The sequence below is a fragment of the Somniosus microcephalus genome, chromosome 7 (assembly GCF_052327205.1).
Source record: "Somniosus microcephalus isolate GS21.2 chromosome 7, FLI_Smic_1.0, whole genome shotgun sequence".
NCBI lineage: Eukaryota > Metazoa > Chordata > Chondrichthyes > Squaliformes > Somniosidae > Somniosus > Somniosus microcephalus.
This window is the reverse complement of record NC_140993.1, coordinates 27681855-27702581: the sequence shown is the minus strand read 5'-3', so window position 1 is coordinate 27702581 and position 20727 is coordinate 27681855. Positions and strand designations below refer to the sequence as shown.

Below are 20727 nucleotides of genomic sequence, written 5' to 3'. Positions count from 1 at the left end.
AATTTTATTGGTGGTGCTTAGTAATGTCTCCTTGGGCCCTAAAGAGAAATTTCTCTGAAAAATAATAGACATTTATAATTATGAACCAGGTGAACTTATCCACCTTATTTGCCTTCCCAGGTTTTCATCTTGCTTTATGCTCGTGAGCTTCTACAGTACAGCATCAGAAATTTGTACTGATCTTGTGTAGACCTGAAGTACTCTAGAGATTCCATGACAACTGTTGATCCTCTGTTTTTACAAACAATAGCTAAATTCCCCAGTGATTTTTGTCAGGTATAGACTCAGTTTATTAAATTTCAAATGCACAGAAAACACCTGAGCTCCAGAAATGACATTAAGATTAACTACCTGAGGTAGACACCTTTTAATTACAGAGCGTTCGGTAAAAGCTACCTACCGAGCACATTGAGTTGAGTTTATTCATAAACAAGTTGCTCAGAATGATTTGACAGACAAGGTTTTGGTGCAAATGTGAGGAATGCAACTCGATACATGTATAAAAATGTTGGATTTTCTGACGAGAGAAACTACCAGATCTATCTTTATTCAGAGAAGGCAAGTAGACAGTACTTTTTGTTTACTTGTTCTCTGAATGTGGGCGACACTGGCGAGTTAACATTTGTTGCCCAGAGAAGATGGTGTTGTGCCTCCTCCTTGAACTGCTGCAGTCCTTGTGCCGATGGTGCTCCCACAATGGTATTAGGTAGAGAATTCCACAGCAGCTTATGTCCAAGTCGGAATGGTGTGACTTTGAGGTGAGGCTCCCATGACATGGCTGTTCTTGTCCTCGGTTGTAGAGGAGGGACGTGTTGTCAAAGTAATCTTTGAGTTGCTGCAGTGCACATTGCAGTCACAGTACACCTGTGATGGAGGAGGTGGATACTAAGTTCAGTGGGAAGGGGTGCCAATTAAACAACTGTACTCTCCAGGATGATGATGGGCTTCATTTTTCTTCATTCATGGGATGTGGGCATCGCTGGCAAAGCCAGCATTTATTGCCCATCCCTAATTGCCCTTGAGAAGGTGGTGGTGCGCTGCAGTCTGAGGTGTTTTCCTAGCGGTTTGATGCAACTGAGCGGCTTGCTAGGCCATTCCAGAGGGCAGTTAAGAGTCAACCACATTGCTGTGGGTCTGGAGTCACATATAGGCCAGACCGGGTAAGGGCGGCAGGTTTCCTTCCCTAAAGGACATTAGTGAACCAGATGGGTTTTTACGACAATCATGGTCACCATTACTGATACCAGCTTTATGATTAGTATTTCCGATTCATTCATCACCTTTGTGCTCGCTGACCTATATAGTCCACCAATGCCTCAAAATTAAAATTCTCATCCTTGCTTTCAAATCCCTCCATGACCTTGCCTTGCCCCTCCCTATCTCTAAGCTTCTCCAGCCCACCGAGAACCACATTCCTCCTATTCTGGCCTCTTGTACATCGCCAACTTCCTTTACCTCACCATTGGCGGCCATGCCTTTAGCTGTCTCGACCTTGAGCGCTGTGATTCTCCACTTCTCCACCTCCTTTATAATGCTCCTTAGAACCTACCTGTTTGACTGTCCTAATGTCTCCTTCTTTGGTTCAGTGTCAATTTTTGTTTGATTACACTCCTGAAGTGCTTTGGGATGTTTCAGGACATTAAAGGTGCTATGTACATGCAAGTTGTTGTTTCAACTGCACCTATCCAGGCATATGATGAGTATTCCATCACAATCTTGACTTGAGCCTTGAAGATGATGGAGAAGCTTTGAGGGTCAGGAGGTGAGCCACTTGTCACAGTACCGAGTCCCTGCTCTGCTCTTGAAGCTATGATGTTGATATGGCTGGTTCAGTTAAGCTTCTAGTCAGTAATGGCCTCCAGGATGTTGATGACTCAGCCATGGTGGTGTCATTGAATGTCAGGCTTTCTCTTGTACAAGATGGCCATTACCTGCCACTGTTGTTATTTTATATGATGGGAAAAGCTTATACAGGAAACTTTCTGATATCCGGCACCGACGGGACCGGCGTGATACTGATCTATCAAAAGTTCCGGAGTGGTGAGCGGATTATCTACCCAGGCTGTTTTTAACAAAAATTTAAAAATCAAGAAATGTGCAATATACAGTAATTGGGTACTCACCCACAGAATGTTGTGTTAAATGGATGGTGAAAGATGCTTAAGTACAGTACTGCCAGTTGATGGTAATCCATAACTCTTTATAAGTTTTGTTTTACTGTTAAGTAATTAAACGACTGTGCAGTGCACCAAAACTTAAACGACTGTGCAGTACAGTATAAAGTACTGTACAGTGGTTGACTCTACACTTATTCCAAGCCAACTGGTTCATCAGGATCATGCACTTCAACAGATTCTTCAGGCACTTCCACTGCTCCAACTCTTTTGGAAGCTTTCTTAAACATGTCCTGGATGTCTGCTTGCTTAGTGGACTCTTGCCTTCTTTGTAGAAAGGTAGACTGCAGAATATGGAGCTGCATAACTTGGGCAGAATAGCAAGAACGGCTTTCAGCAAATTTCATGAATGAAGCAAGATCTGCTGCAGCTTTCGCCCAAGAAATCCTGTTCACTTCAGAAATCTCATCATCTTCATTTTCCATCACACTTTCCTTGGATTCAAAACATTCTCCATTATTTCATCACTTAGCAAATGCACAACAGCAACTTCTCTATCTGGATCAACCCACTGCTCAATATCACTTTCACTGAGGTGATGTAGAGGGTTTGCTGGGCCTACATCTTTCACCATTTCCATTACTGCAGTCTTCCGTGGACGAAGATTGAACCCACGAAATTCCTCCTCTGTAGAAGAACCTTCAGCAAACATTACAGAAGGCCACAATTTGCACCAGGCTTGTCTCAAAGTGTGACCTTTCACCAATTTCCAGGAACATGCAACATTAAAGATGGCATCTTTAAGATTGTATTCCTTCTGAAATGCCTGAATACCTGTCTTGTCATCTTGGCTTATCAGTCTGTGTAGGAAGTCTTGTAATGACACTTGAGATTTTGGATAACGCCCTGGTCCATGGGTTGTATATGAGAAGTTACATTTGGTGGCAAATAAATGGTGAAAATATTTCCAGAAACCAACTCTGATTCATGCGGATGGGCTCTACAATTATCCAGCAATAAAATGCATTTGCTATCTTCAGGTTTCCTTATTCTACGGAAATGTTCCCTCACAGATGGAGCAAAAGTATGATGGAATCAATTTGAAAAGATTGCCTTATCCATCCAAGCATTTGCTTGAGCTTTGTACTCAACAGGTAAGTGCCTCACATTTTTAAATGCACGGGGATTTTTATACTTCCCAATGACAAGAAGTTTAACCCGGTGTGATCCAGCAGCGTTCGCACATGTTGGCACGGTTACACGATCTTTATTTTTCTTGTAACCTGAAGCATTAGCCTCACTAGCCCCAGCAAGTGTTGATTCTGGCAAAAACCTCCAAAATAAGCCAGTTTCATCAGCATTGTATAGCTGTGCTGGCGACAAATCATGTTGCTGCACAATCCGATTGAAATAATCGCAGTATTCTTCTGCGGCGTTGTGATCAGCTGATTTCTTCTCCCCGCAAACATCGAGTCGTCATATCCCATGCCATGCCTTGAAGCACGATAGCCATCCATCAGAGAAAGCACACTTGTCAGTGAGCTCCATCTTTGCGTAAAAATCCTTCGCTTTTTCGATTAGCATGGGTCTGGAAATCGGAACACCCTCTGAACGCTTCAGAGCAAACCACTCATAAAGCACGGTATCCAGCTCTTCAAGCTTAGGCTTATGAAGCGTGCGCCGTTTCTCTACACTCTTGGATGTCTCCGAGCTTGCATAAAACTTGAGCAGCTTATCCTTCTGCACTTTGATGTCGTACATTGTTGACGAACCGATTTTGAATTCTTTCATAATGTGCATACGCTTCGCTCCCATTTCTAGTCATTTGCATATATCAATTTTCTGTTTTAAAGTTAACACCACTCTCTTCCTTTTGGTTGGATCAACTTTTGGGATTTCCATAATGCAGTCCAATGAGTTGCAACAGCGTTGGAGACACACAGTACTGTACTGGAACCCCAAAAAATGGCGGATCAGAAGAGGCTACCGGCAGCGTGGGGGAGAGAGACTCCTGATGCAGGGTTTCTGAGGTGTTCCGAGTTCCGATAGCGCCAAGAGGCCGAGTAGTGGCAGTTTGTAGAACTACCCCCACTGACTAACTCTGCAACCGTTGGAGACTCGGACTTGGAACCAGCAACATTGCTGGTTACTGAGGCGCTGTTTTCGGGGGGGTGAACTCTGCCGGTAGAGCGAGGTTTCCGGACATACAACCTCCAGTTAAACCAAAGTTTCCTGTAATGGGATGTCTAGTTTGGCTGTCCATTCGATGGCCTCCTGAGATGCCGAGTGGAGAAATGAGGTGCCTCCCGCAACAGATCTCAGTGGGCAGGTTGGTGTGATGTGTTCCATGGTCTGGGACTCGTGGCCACAGTTGTACATTGGGTCACTCCTCATCTTCCAGTTGTGGAGCTGGTGGGCGCATCGTCCGTGCCTTGGGTTGATGGCCGTCCACACTGTCTTCGAGGGAGGTCGAAGCCAGGGACCTCTGCTGTTGGGTCAGCGATGAGGTGTTGGTTCTTTTTGTTGCATGTGTCCCACGATTCTGTCCATCTGGATAGTGGGTTGATACCAGCTACATGAATATTGGCTGCTGTTTCCCAGAATGGCTGGCACGATTATAAGCGCTTTCGAGGTGGGTTTTTCCAAGTCTTTGTGAATGGGAGGTCAGTGTCGCTCATGGATTTTTCCATCTCTGAGCATGGTGGCATCGCGGGGAATGGCAGGCGAGGCGATGTGGGACAGCACCAGCAGCCGCTCAGTTGGAGTGGACTTGAGCATCCCTGACTCCACCCTCATGGCGGTGTTTAACTGCATGTCCACGATCTTTGTGTGGCGGGTGCAGGACCATGAGGCAGAGCAGTATTCTGCAGCAGAGTAGACGAGGGCCACTGTTGCAGTGCGACGTGTTCTGGCTGTGCTTCCCCCGTGACGCTCCAGCGAGTTTCCGGACCAGGTTCACCCTGGTTTTACTTTTTGACCGGTGTTGGTGAGACGAGGTCGATAGGTTGAGAGCCCTGCTCAGGGTGACGCCTGGGTATTTTGGTTGGAGTTCATGGGTAAGTCTCCTTCCACAGAATGAAACGTTAAGTTTTTTCCCGCCAACATTGTTGTTCAGATGTCTTCTCTAGATTGGGGTGGAGGTGCAAGTAGCATTCCAGTAGGACCCGATCGCTTATGTGGTGTGAATGTTACCTACCAATTGTCAGCTTAAGCTTTGATGTTATCCATGTGTTGCTGTAGGCTAGAATGGGATGTTTTTTTTATCAGAGGAGTTGTGAATGGAGCCGTTCACTGTAAAATCTTCAATGAAACGCCCCATCTTAATCTTCTGACAGAAGTAAGGTCATTTATTAAGCAACTGAAGACGATTGGGCCAAGGACCCTTCCCTAAGGAGTTCCTGCAGTGATATCTTGGGGTTGCGATCATTGGTCTGCGACAACCACAGCCATCTTTCTTTGTGTCAGGTATGACTCCAGCCACCTGACCCCTATGACTGTAGTTTTGCTTGGGCTCCTTGGTGCCATACTTAATTTTATGAGGACAACTAATAACCCCTCTCCTCTATCATTCTCCTCTTGTGTACGTGCTTGTGATGAGGTCTGGAGCTGAGTGGTTCTGCCGGAAATCTTGAGTGTCGATGAGTAGGTTTTGCTGAATTTTGCTATTGACTCCTTCCCTGAGGGTGATATGGTGGTAATTTCCCACGTTGGACTTGCCCTGATTTTTTTTTTTTCGATAGGTCATATCTGGGCAATCGTCCATCGTGTCATAGGTATACTGGAACAGCTGGGATGTTGTTTAGAAAGCTTCAAAACCTACTGATCATCTAGCATCCATTGTAGTGATCGGTCCAAAACTATCAAAGTGGATAGGATCTTCTCTCAGGCTGAGGGTAGGCTCATCCCATAGCCAGTAATTCAGGAAAAACAGGTGTAAAGTAGAAATGTTTTCACTTTTCCTTTCTTCACGCAATTACTGTCCCTTCCCAATGCTGGTGGAAACTCCAGGACGGGACTACCTTCAGTCATTCTGCTATATGGCACTTGCATTAAGCACCAACTCATCAAAGTTGAGACAGGGGCTTTAATGTTTGAACAAACCTTTGTGTTGGTGCACAGCCCTCGGGTTCTACTGTATATATATTTGATGCTGAAAGAACAGATGAGATTCTATGAATGGGAATAGATCCTTTCACTTGAGATCCAATCTTCAATTCTTCTGTTACAGATAACTCTTTCTAACCTTGTGTCAGTAGATGAAAGACTGATCTATCGACCTCATCCTGAGAATCCAGAAAAGTGAGTCGAATGTGATTTTTATTAAAATTTCTGGATAACGCTCAGTTTTAATTTGTTTTACTGGTTTTATCTAGCTTTTCTAATATTTTTATCTATCTGAAGAAGCAACGTTTAAACGCTATAATTTAATTTACATTGAACAGTTTGTTTTAGACATTGGCCCAGATTTTGCGGTCAGCGGCGAAGGAACGGTGCTTGCCGTTCACTACGCTGACAGCTGCCCACAGTGTTTTCACGGGCTTTTGAGCAGAGACTTGCTGTCATCGGGTGTCTGATCCAGCGCAGCGCCCTCGACGGGATCTGTGGCATGTGTGAGGACCAGCAACAGCGAGGCGCTTCAACCAATCAGATTGAAGAATGCCCACTGAGACACGCAGAGTCTGAACCAGGAAGTATAAATTAGATTTAAATCATGTACAGAAAGCGAAAGAGATTGGGAGAGAGAGATAAGAGACAGACAGAAAAAGTTTAAAAAAAATTAATTTAAAAACATTTCCAACACTAATTAAATTCTGAAGGAATGAGACTCCACACTTGTAAAATTTAAATTTCAGGTCCAGAGAGGTTGATTGGCAGTAATTATGACTGATCGACATTAAAAATTCACTTACACCTGAATGCACCAGCCCTAACTTTTTCTGCTGTTTTAGTGGGTACGTACCACAACTTCATGCCCATACATTGATTTCAATGCTGAGTCTATCGGCGAGGCACTATTACAGCGCAGCATGTGGAGGAGCAGGGTAACTCGGACCGCTATTTCTGGATTTCCGCGTTTAACTGCACATGTGCGTACTCCGGAAGTGGCTGTCCGATTTACTCCACAATTATGGTGAGCGCTGCTAGGCTCACCATTATTCTTAATGCAAAATCCGGGCCAATGTATTTTGTTTAATGAGAGATGGTGGATTCAGATTTGAGGAGCTTATGGGCTTTCATTTTCAATTGGGTTGAGCAAATGCAGGAGTCTGACTGGACACTGACGACAAGGTTGCCAAGATGCAAAGATGTGACAAAGCAGATGGACAGACCAGGGAGAAATTGTGGATAGACCAGAACTGAAATGGGGAACTAGCTTGTCCATCAGTCAGTGGGACTTAAATTTTTTAGTCACTTTTGTGATTTTTGTTGGATCAGAGAATGTTACTCGCTGCGTGTTCTTAAGCAAGTAACCAAATCTTGAAACTCAAATTCAGATTTTTGGAAATTATGCTAGCTGGCAAATCAACTTTCTTATGCAACTTCTTTTGGATGAATCAAGTTGGGAATGATCCTATAAAAAAAACTGGGGAGGGAGATCAATTAAAACTGAAATGAAGATAGAGATAAAAGATAAAGGATCAATCACACTAATAGGGGTAGTCTACAGACCACCTAATAGTGGAAGGGAGGCGGAGGAAGAAATAGGCAAACAAATTAGGGAAATGAGTGAAAAACATAGAAGAATAATATGGGGGATTTAAACTGCCCCGATGTTAATTGGCCAGGTATTACAGGAAACTTTGTGCTATCTGGAGGTGAGCTATCCGGCAATCTGGAGCCACCGGCAAAAATCAGCAGCCGTTTTTTATTTTTTTGTTTTTTTTTGCTTTGTTTGAACAGTCAAGCTGTGCAAGGTCTGTAGCTATAGCAACAGCTTCAGCTACAGAGCTTGCAGGCCACACCCGAGTGTTTAGAAGCTGTTGCTAAGCAACAGTGTTTGTTGTCAAATACGGAGATAAGAATCTCCGTATCTCTCAACATTAACTCTGTTTTATTTACGGCAGTTTTGAGGCAACGGCAGCAGCTCGGTCCCGTGGGTGCCGGATAGCACAAAGTTTCCTGTAATAGGTAAAGGGAAAAAGTGGATGGAGTTCCTACAATGTGTACAGGACTCCTTTCTAACCCAATATGTAAGAAGCCCAACAAGGGAGGATTCACTATTGGATCTAGTAATGGGTAATGAAGCAGAGCAGGTAAAAGAAGTAATGGGGGAACATCTAGCAATAGTGATCATAATATAATACGCTTTAAGATAATAATTGAGAAGGATATAAGTATGACAAAGCGGGTAATAGATTGGAGTAAAGCTGATTTTTGAGGGGCTGAGAAAAGAAGTTGGGTAAATAAAATGGACAACACTATTGGCAAACAACGATGTAGAACAGTGGTGGGAAATATTTAAAACAGTGTTCAGCAGAGTCCAGGAAAAATATATTCTGCAAAAAAAAGAACAAGCTAAACACTAATGCAACACCATGGATGTATAAAGATGTAAGAAAAAATTGAGGGCAAGGAAAGAGGCATACACTAAGTACATGGACAGCAGGGGAGAGCATGACGAGAGAATACAAAGAGATTTGGAGAGAAGTTAAAAAAATTAGAAAGGCAAAAAGGAACTATGAAATTAAATTATCAAAGAACATAAAACAAAATAGTAAAATATTTTACAGACACATAAGTAAAAGAAAGGGAAGTCGGGATGGGAGTAGGACCACTAAGGGATGGATAGGGTAATATCACAGGCGGCGATAGAGAGATGGCAGAAATATTAAATAATTACTTTGCTTCAGTATTTACCAGGGAAACAGAACAGGTGGACATAACATCAGATGATGAGATTAGAAATGAGAGAACGGCATTTAAAATAAAAATAGGATAAATATTAAATAAACTAATCAAACTCGGAGGATAAAATCCCTGGTCTGGACGGATTACATACGCGCATTTTAAAAGAAACTAGGGAAGAGCTAGCAGAGGCATTACTACACATATTTAATAATTTGTTGTAACAAGATGTAGTGCTAGAGGACTGGCGGATAGCTAATGTTATACCTATATTTAAGAAGGGACATAGAACGTGTCCAGGGAACTATAGACTAGCCAGCTTAGCATTGGTGGTAGGACAAATAATGGAATCCCTACTAAAGGAGAAAATAGAAGAACATCTAGAAACCAAAAATATAGCAATGAATAGTCAGCATGGATTTCAGAAGGGAAAGTCTTGCTTGACCAACCTCATTGAATTTTTTGAAGAGATAACAGGGAGTAGACAGGGGTAATGCAGTAGATGTAATGTATCTAGATTTTCAAAAGTCCTTCGATAAGGTACCACATAATAGACTAATGAATAAGGTCAGAGAATGCGAAGTCAGGGGACAAGTAGCAGAATGAATAACTAGCTGGCTTCAAGACAAAGCAGAGTAGGGGTAAAGGGTAGCTATTCAGAGTGGCAGAAGGTGGGAAGTGGTGTTCCTCAAGGATTAGTGCTGAGACCACTGTTGTTCACAATTTATATTAACGATTTAGACTTTGGAATCAAAAACACAATTTCTAAATTTGCAGATGACACCAAATTGGGGGAATAGTCAATACTGAGGAGGACTGCAACAAATTACAAGAATACATTAATAAACTTGAAGAATGGGCATATAATTGGCAAATGAAATTCAACACATAAATGTGAGGTATTACATTTTGGTAAGAAAAGTAGGGAGGTCACATATTACTTGGAAAATACGCATCTAAATGGGGTAGAAGAGCAAAGGGATCGCGGAGTACAAATACACAAATCACTAGAAGTAGCGACACAGGTTAACAAGGCCATTAAAAAAAGCAAACTAAGCACTAGGGTTTATTTCTAGAGGGATTGAATTGAAAAGTAGGGAAGTTATGCTAAACTTGTATCGAACCTTGGTTAGACCACACATAGAGTACTGCGTACAATTCTGATAGCCGTATTATAAAAAGGATATAGAGGCACTGGAGAGAGTGCAAAAAAGATTTACAAAGATGATACCAGAAATGTTCTATCAGGAAAGGATGAACAGGCTAGGTCTCTTTTGAAAAGAGGGCTGAGGGGTGACCTAATAGAGGTCTTTAAAATTATGAAACATTTTGATAGAGTAGACACAGGATGTGTGTTTCCACTTGTGGCGAAGAGCAAAACTAGAGGCCATCAATATAACATGGTCACCAAGAAACCAAATAGGGAATTCAGAAGAAACTTCTTTCCCCAGAAAGTGGTGAGAATGTGAAACTCGCTACCACAGGGAGTGGTTGAAGCAAATAATATAGATGCATTTAAGGGGTGGCTAGATAAGGATATGAGGGAGAAGGGAATAGAGGGTTATGCTGATAGTTAGATGAGGAAAGACGGGAGGAGGCTCGAGTGGAGCATAAACGCCGGCATGGACTGGTTGGGCCGAATGGCCTGTTTCTGTGCCATATATCCCATGTAAGAGATTTTGCATACCGAAACCAAAGATTTGGATTACAAGGACATTCTATTTGTAAATGTAAACATTTTTTCAGATTTAAATATGCCAAGATATTTAAAATGTGAATATTTGGATTTAATCGTAACTATTTAACTGAAATATTGGTTCACTCGACAATGCATGGAGTAAACATTTTTGACTTTTAGGACCATTTTGACCCAGGAGGCAATTATCACAGTGAAAGGAGTTATCTTAAGTAGCTATTTGGAAGGATTAATGGCCAACACAATTTCTGCTAATGCGGGAAAGGTACGTGTGCAGATTAATTTTAAATAGATTTGTATTTTTGGTCTATACAATGGCATAACCGTTAATGGGGAATTGAGCCTTTTGCAGTCCCAAGTGCTTCTAATCTTTAGATTTTGGAATAAAAGAGAAACCACAGTTGTCACTAATAATGAATCTTGAGGGTGAGACATTGATCATCTCGCCGTGACAGTTTTCACCTTCCTATAAGGCAATCTTCAATCCTTTCCACGCGCCCCTTCCCCCTAAAATGATGATGCGCACCTCCTGGTGGCTGGTTCAGTAGAGGGATGCGCTTTATCTCTCCATCAATTGAGTTCCTGACCTCAGCTAAATTGAAAGAGATAAATCTGTGAAATGTCACTAAATTGTATTTGGCCGATTTGTAGCAGCTGACTCGAGCAAAGTTTAGGGAGACGATCCCTCGGCTGCAGAAATGAATAATGCAGTGGTATTGATTGGTGAGGTGGGGGGTGGGGACGTGATGCAAGGTTTTAAAAGATTTTTGCTGATTTGTGATGCAGCTACCAGCTGCTAGCTCAATAACTTTTGTCATTATGAAGTCTTTTCGGTTTGTTGTTAAATGCATCGGCCCAGAAATTCGGGTCGGGGGCTTCCCGCGGGTGTAAACCCCCGACCTGCACTTACCTAGCGCGCCGGCCGTTGAGCTGTGGGCCCCCGTGGGATTCCAATCCTGGGCCTGCTCCAGCTGCCGGCGCGCAGTGCTTGCGTATCCCAGGGGCGCAGTTAGTTCGACGTGTCCCCTGGGATCACGTGGGCCATGGAGAGCCAATCGGAGCAGGGAATGCTTCATTCATACCTGTCAAAACTTATAAATACTACGGGCCCCAAAAATCACTAAATCTTCAAAAATTTAAAAAAACATCACATTTTTTAAATAAACTATAAATTACATGAAATAACTATTTTAAACAATTTAAATTTTTGAAAAAGACAGGGCTAAAAATAAACTTACCTTGCTTTAAAGTATTTAAAAATAATAAACCTGTGGAAAAAATGTTTAAATTTTAATTAATTCACCACTTGCTTTGTAAAAAGCAGGCCTTACGCCTGCTTTTTAAATGTCTAACTTCTGGAGACTTACCCTCCCGGGAAAACCTGCAACAACAAAAAAACCTAGTTTGATGCGCACGCGCAGCCTCTCCTGCGCGCGCGTTCGACCTCTGAACCTCTTCGTTCAGGGGATCGGAAGTGCCGGTTTCCCGCGCATGCACAGTGCATGCACAAAACCGGCACTTCCATTGGGCCTACGGGTGAGTACTCCGTGCGTACTCACCCGTGGAGACCCGAAGTTCTGGGCCATGATGTCGTATGGTGCTGACTCATGATCAGTGGTCTGGCAACTTAGTTGAACTTGGCTTTTTTAAATTGCCCTCTGTCTATGAGCAAAGGTTATTTTACAACATTTCAAGATTTTGATGTACTAACTTACCTTTCCCCTCAACTAGCTAGGGAGCACAGGTTGAGCTATTTACTGTGGTTTTGAGTCCATTGGATATTTGATATTTGAGATTATGTGCTATTGTTTGGTACGGCATTTTAGTAGTCTCAGCCTTGGGAGGAAATGCCACACTAGTGATGCTCTTTGCTGGTAACTGTGAGCACACCACCTTTTGAATAATTATGGAATTACTTTAATGGTGATCATGATGAGAAAAGACCAACTAGTCTATCCAGACATGGTACAACCTACATGGGCCATCAACTCCCACCCACAGTTATGCAATCTCCTTGGGAGAGGCAAAAGAACAGAGGAAAGCAAGCTTAAGCCATTTGAAGGATAAAACAGCACACTAGGAAATTCCTCTCGGATCCCTGGAGGTCAATCAAGAGCGCTCCAGAAGATTGCTGTAACTGATTGCACTAATCACAGATTGCCCCGTCTACCTTCTGTAGCAAGGTGCCTTCCACTCGCAGGAAGTCATCCAGCTCCCTTTTGCAGGTCTGCAATAAAGTTATGCTCGTGACACCTACTGGCAACTGGTTCCAGAAGTATTTTCTGGCATTTAACCAACTCTTCTTATTTTGAGCTGATGCCCCTGGTTCGCCCCTCCCTATCTAGTTCAAATAACCTATTCGCCCAAAACACAGTCTATTCTCCATCATTTACAGGATCTCAATCATAGCCCTTTTGAAGTCTATATCTTTTCAACTGTTTAAAAGCTGCAGATCCCTAAGCCTATCCTGATAACTAAGCCCTAAGATTAGGTATCATTCTACTGTCTCTCTCCTTGGGACCTTCGCCAAGCCTCAATATACACCACCTTGTGAGTGGACTAAAACTGGGCACAATTCTCGATGTGACTGTACCAAGATTTTGTATGGCACAGGCATTGTATTTCTAGTTTTGTATTCAACTGTCCTAGCTATACATCCTAACTCCCTATTTGATTTCACCATGGTCCCATGACACTGGTCATGGACCTTCAGTGCTCCAGGAACCACTACGCCCTGTCCTCTTCCACAGCCTTGAGAGTAACCCTGCAATCGTGTACACATGCATGGAATTACCCTAGCCCAAAGACATCACGCTGCATTTATCCACATTGAAAGACACGCACCATCTGAGCCCATGCCCCAAATGTATCTAGATCAGCATGCTCTAGTTATTTTGATTAAAGTCCTAACTCCTACACAAACCTTTGTGCCATCAACAAACCAAGATTTTACCCACAATGTCTTCATCAAAATCATCGATGAAGATGGCAAAGAGCAATGGTTCTAACACTGATTTCCCGTGGGCTTCCGCTAGTGACCGCACCGCTTGAAGAGCTGCTACAACTTACCATCTACCAATGCAAATGCAACAAATTCATAATCCAGCTTAAAATTTGACTTGACAACCCATAGGACGCAACCTTACTTTAAAGTCTTCTGTACAGCACTTTATTGAAGGCTATTTAGCAATCTAGGTGCGCAATATTAACAGGGCTGCCAGCATCCACCAACTTTAACCTCTTCAAAAAGTTTGACTAAGTTGGTAAGGTGGCTCCCCATTTCCAAAAGCCATGTTGCGATTCTCTAATAGCAGCTGCTTTTTCCAAATGATCATAAGCACTTCTCTAGTAGAACCTTCTGGCAGCTTGCCTGTAACTGACGTCAAACTAACTGGGCTATATGTCCCACATTCCAATTTGCTCCCTTTTTTTAAATATAGGAACCACATGGGCCTCCCTCCAGTCCATGGGAACAATCCCAAAACTCAGCAAACTGTTGAAGCAGCTGGCATAATACCGTCCCCATTTCTATTTGTACCCTAGAGTGTGAATGCCATCGAGACAAGCAACCTATTTGCCTGATTTTTTTTCTAATTCTAACCAGGACTACTTTGATCAACTTTTGCAGATTCAATTTTAGCATTGCATCTACCTATCAGCATTATTAACTCAGCAGAAATTTCAGTAGTGAAAACAAATACAAAGCAAGAAAGAACTTGCATTTATATAGCGCCTTTCATGACCTCCGGACATCCCAAAGCTCTTTACAGCCAATGAGCACTTTTTGAAGTGTAGTCACTGTTGTAATGCAGGAAACACGGCAGCCAATTTGCGCACGGCAAGTTCCCACAAACAGATCATAGGTGTCGGTTAAGGGATCAATATTGGCCAGGATATTGGGGAGAACTCCCCAGCTCCTCTTCAAAATAGTGCTATGCAACCTTTTACATCCATCTGAGAGGGCAGACAGAGATTCAGTTCAACACCTCATCCGAAAGACGGCATCTCCGACAGTGCAACACTCCCTCAGTACTGTTGTAACCATTCAGCACCTTGGCCATATCTTGGGACTCTACCCTAATATGCCCTGCCCTATATAGCCCTTGAGCACTCTAACGCCTAACAAAACTGAGAAAAAATGCCTGGCTGTCACTACCAGCCCTATTCACTTTTTTCTGTTCATTTGGCAAATCTAATAACTGATTTTGTTACCCTCAATTGGCTTCTATATCTGTCCCTATTCTCGTGCTATTTTCATTGTGTTTGGGAAAGTATTTCTTTAGTTTTTGGACATTACCATTGAGCCATTTTGGTTTCATTTTACCATACGACCTCCTTTTTAATCTGAGGGACTCCTTTGTCCATTTGTGTGGCTCTAAAACGTTCCATTTGTCACCAGCACTGCAGTTTTCCCTACCTAGTATCATCTCCCAATCAACATTACCCCAAATCCCCCTCATTCTTAAAAATGTACCTTTCCTAAAATCTGGCATCAACATTAAATTGGGTAATCAACTTAAATCCAGTGATCTGATCGCCATTGCCCAGATGTTGTTCTACGTGGAGGTCTGATACCATCTTAGGATCATTCCTAAAGAGTTTGGTAAATGTTGGTATAATCTGTCTTTTGGATGAGTCGTTAAACCGAGACCCTGTCTGCTGTCTGAGGTGGACGTAAAAGATCTCGTGGCACTATTTCAAAGAGGAGTTCTCCCTGTTGTCCCGGCCAGTATTTATCCCTCAACCAACATCTCAAAAAAACAGATTATCTTGTCTTTATCACATTGCTGTTTGTGGGAGCTTGCTGTGCGCAATTGGCTGCTGCGTTTCCTACATTACAACAGTGACCACACTTCCAAAAAGTACTTCATTGGCTGTAAGTCTTTTCTTTTTAATTCAAACCAACTTGCTTACTTGGATAAAGGATATTGACTCCCATGGGAAATAAGCAGAAAGAAGAAAAATAACACTCTGAATTTTCGGAGCCTCAAAATGAGTTAATGAAATATACTTTTGCTGTGAGTTGTGTAAATGTGTGAACATGCACAGATATCATAGTCTCTGTTTGTGTGAATTTAGCCAATTGCAGGTAAAGGGTTATTTGACACTGGCTGCCGTTTGCTATTGAAACTGCATCAACACACCTGAAACAGGTCCATCACCTGTATATTGCTTTGTATAAAAATGTTGACAAGCAGCTCTATCTAATCACATTGCTACAATCAAAAATTACTTACATGAAAATTAAATACACAAAAATACTGAGATTCAGCACTTAAAGAACTACAGGAAACTCTTTATTATCCGGGACCGGCGTGGTGCCAGTTTATTCAAAAGTCCGGATTACAGAGAGGTATAGTTTAAAAGGTACGAGAGCTCCGTACACAGCAACAAATCCAGGCTTCCCTGTTGCTTAGCAACATGTGCAGGAACACCGGCCACAGACCAAGCATCCCTGTTGCTTAGCGACAAGTGCAGGAACCCCAGTTACACGGCCACAGATCCAGGAACGGCCACTAATATGAAGTAAAACTTACCTGAACCTACTCCTGAATTTTGCCGGTTAACAGAGATTTCTGGTTATTGAGGTGCCGGTAAATCGAGAGTTTCCTGTATGAAGAATTTATTTGGTTCCTTTTTAACCTTTGAATGTTTGTTTTACCTCTGAGTGATCCTAAACAGAGATGTTTTTTCTCGTATGGTGGAAGTACTGCAAACTCTGTTCTTCTGTGTGATTTGCCTCTTCTCTGTTGCTCTAGGGGTGGGATGCTATTGAGTGGATAATTCAAAACTCAAAGTGCTGTTAGCTAACAGCTTTCACTTCTACAAATTGCACTAACCAGTGGTAACTATTGAAATACCGAATAGCCTAATGCCATTTTATTGCATGGAATGGGCACCTGTGTGTAGCATGGGCTGCATGCTTAGTTTGTATGCTTATCAAGTTTAGAACCTGTGTGTTATTTTGCATCACTTTTAGCTGTATACATTTTTCCTAAATGTTGCATGTTTGGGGGAAAATCCATTGATTGTGGTTTATTAAAAAGCTGGTTCTGTTCATTTTGGACCAACTTTGGTAGCAACAGTGAACCAGGCCAGAGTGCTGGGCTGTCCAACACTGCCGTTTAGTGACTTCATACCTAGGTTATCGGGAGGTTTGTCAATGTAATAGTCAGGCATGAAGCACTTTGGTGCAAGTAATTATACCGTATGAAGCACTTGATGTATTTTAGTGTGATAAGGTGCTATAAAAATTCAAGATTTTAAAAATGATAGCAGCAACCTTCAGTTCAGAATAAATTGTTACTGACCCTAGATCTTTCCATCAACTGAGGAGAGTGCATTGTGTGCTTTGGATCATTTCAAAATCATGGGTGTAGACAGAGTAGAAACTGTTCCCATTGGCGGAAGGGTCGAGAACCAGAGGACACAGATTCAAGGTGATTGGCAAAAGAACTGAAGGCGACATGAGGAAAAACTTTACGCAGCGAGTGGTTATGATCTGGAATGCACTGCCTGAAAAGGTGGTGGAGGCAGATTCAATCGTGGCTTTCAAAAGGAAATTGGCCAGGTACCTGTAGGGAAAAAATTTGCAGGGCTACAGGAAATGGGCGGGGGGGTGGGACTAGCTGAAGTGCTCTTGCAGAGAGCCGGCACGGGCTCAACAGGCCAAATGGCCGCCTCCTGTGCTGTAACCATTCTCTGGTTCTATTCTATGGATACAGAAAGCTTAAGTTTTGTCTTGAGGGAGAGGAGGTGCTAAAACTCACTCACTAACGTGGCAGTGTGAAAGCCTGGCTCTAATACTATTGCACAACCTGCCACAACTATCTCACCTTGATCTGAGGTTAGACCAGTTTTAAGTCCAGCCACTAAATAGTAATGCAGACTTCATTATGAGGGGCCTAGATAGAGTGGATAGGAAGGACCTATTTCCCTTCTAAAGAGGTCAATAACCAGGGGGCACAGATTTAAAGTAATTGGTAGAAGGATTAGAGGGGAGTTGAGGAGAACTTTTTTCACCCAGAGGGTGGTGGGGGTCTGGAACTCACTGCCTGAAAGGGTGGTAGAGGCAGAAACTCTCATCACATTTTAAAAAGTACTTGGATATGCACTTGAAGTGCTGTAACCTACAGGGCTACGGATCAAGAGCTGGAAAGTGGGATTAGGCCGGATAGCTCTTTATCGGCTGGCACAGACATGATGGGCCGAATGGCCTCCTTCTGTGCCGTAAGTGTCTATGATTCTATGACTCATTCCCAAATCCTGTAACCAGCTCACATTCTCTGCAGTATTTTTCCTCCTTGCCTACCTTGACTGTTGTGTAGAGTGACTGAGGAATCTGGGTGCTATACGTGTAGTGCTTACACATTATGCTTCGCACCTCGTGGAATTCAGTGGTTCTTGTGCTGCCAGGAACAAGGAAAGACATTCCAGAAGTGACTCGTCGGGGTTAATTAATGGGGATTGCCGATGGGTAGATGTATTTTGCTTGACCTGGGAATCATGAAGCTTTTAGGGAAGAAATTCTCTTCGATTAAGCGGAGTGGATCTATGATAAAGTAGATTGAGCAGGCTACGTCTGAATAGCTATAAAATCTACTTAGCTGTGCATGTTGAGAAGCAATGCATGGCTCATATAATGTAGACTTATTTTTGGAATCAAGATTTCTGTTCATTGGCAAAATGGCAATTTTATACTACTACCCATAAGCTGTAGAATTTGCCCGTGAGCTTTTTATTAGTGTCAGTAATTTGTTTTCCTAGTATTTGCCTATGATTTTGAGAGTGCATGGTGCAAGCGTTATTCGTGTAGTGCTATTCTGTTGTGAAATTTGTCCAGTGTCCATTTTATAATTGTTCTCCCAGTGGTGCTGTTCTCTTCTCTCCAGTTTCAATGTATCCTCTATACTGTACTAGGCTAAGCATGTATTGGGAAACTGTTCTGTTACTAAATACTCCTTTGTGTACTGTAGCTAACATAACTGCAGAGTATTTTCCTTTTCATAGGAAAGCTTATTTCATCAATTTAAATCATGAGCTAAGCATTGCAGAGAGTATTTTGAATGTAGTTGGTGATTTATATCAAATAAATAAATGTATATGTAGTATATTCTGAGTAATTCTTTCATAAGGCAGTTCTCAAAAGTTAAATTATAATACTTACCTATGAGGCTTTTCTCATATCTGTGGCTTAAAGGGCACCAGACATAGTACTGATTCTGGAAAGGGACATTTATAGCAATTTTGAGCCAGGTAATTATATAACAGACTTATCTAAATTATATCTGGAGCAGCAAGGCGAGTGCCTTCTACTGGGTGACTCAGGAACTGCAGCCTGTGGCTTTGCACAATTCCTCATTGTCTTAAGGTGCTGAATATTTAGGTTTAATACTTAATGTATTCTACACATCATTTGAGCAGTGAAAGGTTAAAACACTTTATTTTTAAATGTTTGATTTATCTTTTATTCACTAGCTCCTTCAGTCCTATTTCCTGTTTAATCCCTTCTAATATGCTCTCTTTCAGGGCTGCGAAGCAATGGAGTGGGTGATAGGCAAGATAAATGTGGAGAATTGGCAATGTCTGCCCAGGAAAGCGTGAAGTCCGCCATGGCTGCAGCAGCTGCCGAAGACTGATGGTGTTAGCCCATTGTTGTGCCACATTTTGACTTCTATTCAGGAGATTCACTTAGTAACTTACATTCTGTGTCATTTTAAGGTACAATTCATGCCTTTTTTTTTGAAAAAGAAGAATATAAGCTACAAAGTTGACCTTGAATGTATCAAACAGCATTCAAATCATTTCAGTTTCTGAAAATAAACAGCCAGCAGGCAAGCCTGTGAATGTGGGTTGCCAGATTTGGGACTCTTTATATATTTAAAAAAATGGTGTGTTTTTGGAGCATCCTTTACTAGTCAAGCTTCCAGATAACTGTGATCTATATAGGTATCACTTGGTGCATGTGAAAAATGCCTCATCTTCACAGCGGAGTCGGAGACAATGGATAAAAGTATACACTTGAAGCACCACGCACTGTCTGGCACTTGATGCATTGCATTGGACTAATACTTGAATGTGGAGTCGTTAGTGTTCCTGCCTTGTAGGCTTTGCGTCAACAAGACCATGTATTTCAAAATGATGTTTACATAGTCTTACAGTCTAAGTTTTTTATTAATTTATTTTTCAGTGTTAAAGTGGCGGATCTATCCAGATGAGATTGGGGTGGGGGGGGGGATCCTTAGGCATGCTATTAATACCTCGCTCCTAAACTATAAAACTTTGTTTCAAATTAATTTTGATTAAATCAGCTAAAGTATGTTGTCTGAACTGGAACTATTATTGTGTGAACTCTATCAATGCCACTTTGACCAATAATTCACAAATAGTCCTGTGTTGAAGTGGTTGTGGAAAGCAACTTGGATGCATTTCTGGTGGGGGAAGCGACAGCGAGAAGGCGGTAGGTGGGGTTGATCCACACACAATAAAATGCCGCTTTCAGCTAAATTGTCTTTTGCTGTTCCAACAAATTGCTATGTAATTCTGTCTCCCGTTCTTGTATTACCTGCTACTGTGTTGAGCTATTTAAATTGGCCGTGATTTGTACTGTCGCTGTTGATGTCTCCTCTTGTTTAGTTTCCATGCTTTTCATTTGGGTCTAGCTAATGGACTGTGTATTCACAGGTGCTCTGGTTAAACAGTAAACGGTCAGAATAATTTTTTACTTTCAAATCTATCTTAAATTGGGCTGTGATATCCCTAAGTTTCCTTCATTACAACAGTGACTACACTTCAAAAAGTACTTCATTGGCTGTAAAGTGCGGTGGTCGTGAAAGGCGCTATATAAAGGCAAGTCTGTCTTTCTAACCTTTGCTTGAAATGATGGTGGCAAGATGTGTAAATCATTCTCGGCCTGGTTCATACAGAGGAGATTAGGTGTCTGGAAACGCGTGTCAGATTTGGAATGAAACTTGTTGGTTTAATTATTATAATCCTGCATCAGTGTTGAAATCAAGACTCCTAGCACTGTAACTTATCCTATCCTTAGCTTCCAGCATCTCTTTCTATAGC

General features: G+C 42.2%; 1 protein-coding gene across 2 annotated transcripts in view; it reads left to right on the top strand.

The window, feature by feature from the left end:
• prelid3a (PRELI domain containing 3A) overlaps positions 1-20262 on the top strand; it is a 33652-nt gene extending 13390 nt beyond the window's left edge. The window contains exons 4-7 of one of the 2 annotated variants that reach the window (XM_085992331.1): positions 6343-6413; positions 10819-10921; positions 16416-16501; positions 19186-19273. In XM_085992331.1, the coding sequence (XP_085848457.1) occupies positions 6343-6413; positions 10819-10921; positions 16416-16463 (222 nt within the window). In that variant the 3' untranslated portion in view covers positions 16464-16501; positions 19186-19273. Of the gene's footprint in view, positions 1-6342; positions 6414-10818; positions 10922-16415; positions 16502-19185 lie in introns of both variants that reach the window. The other variant, XM_085992332.1, reaches the window with a different exon arrangement.
• Positions 20263-20727: the final 465 nt, after the last annotated feature.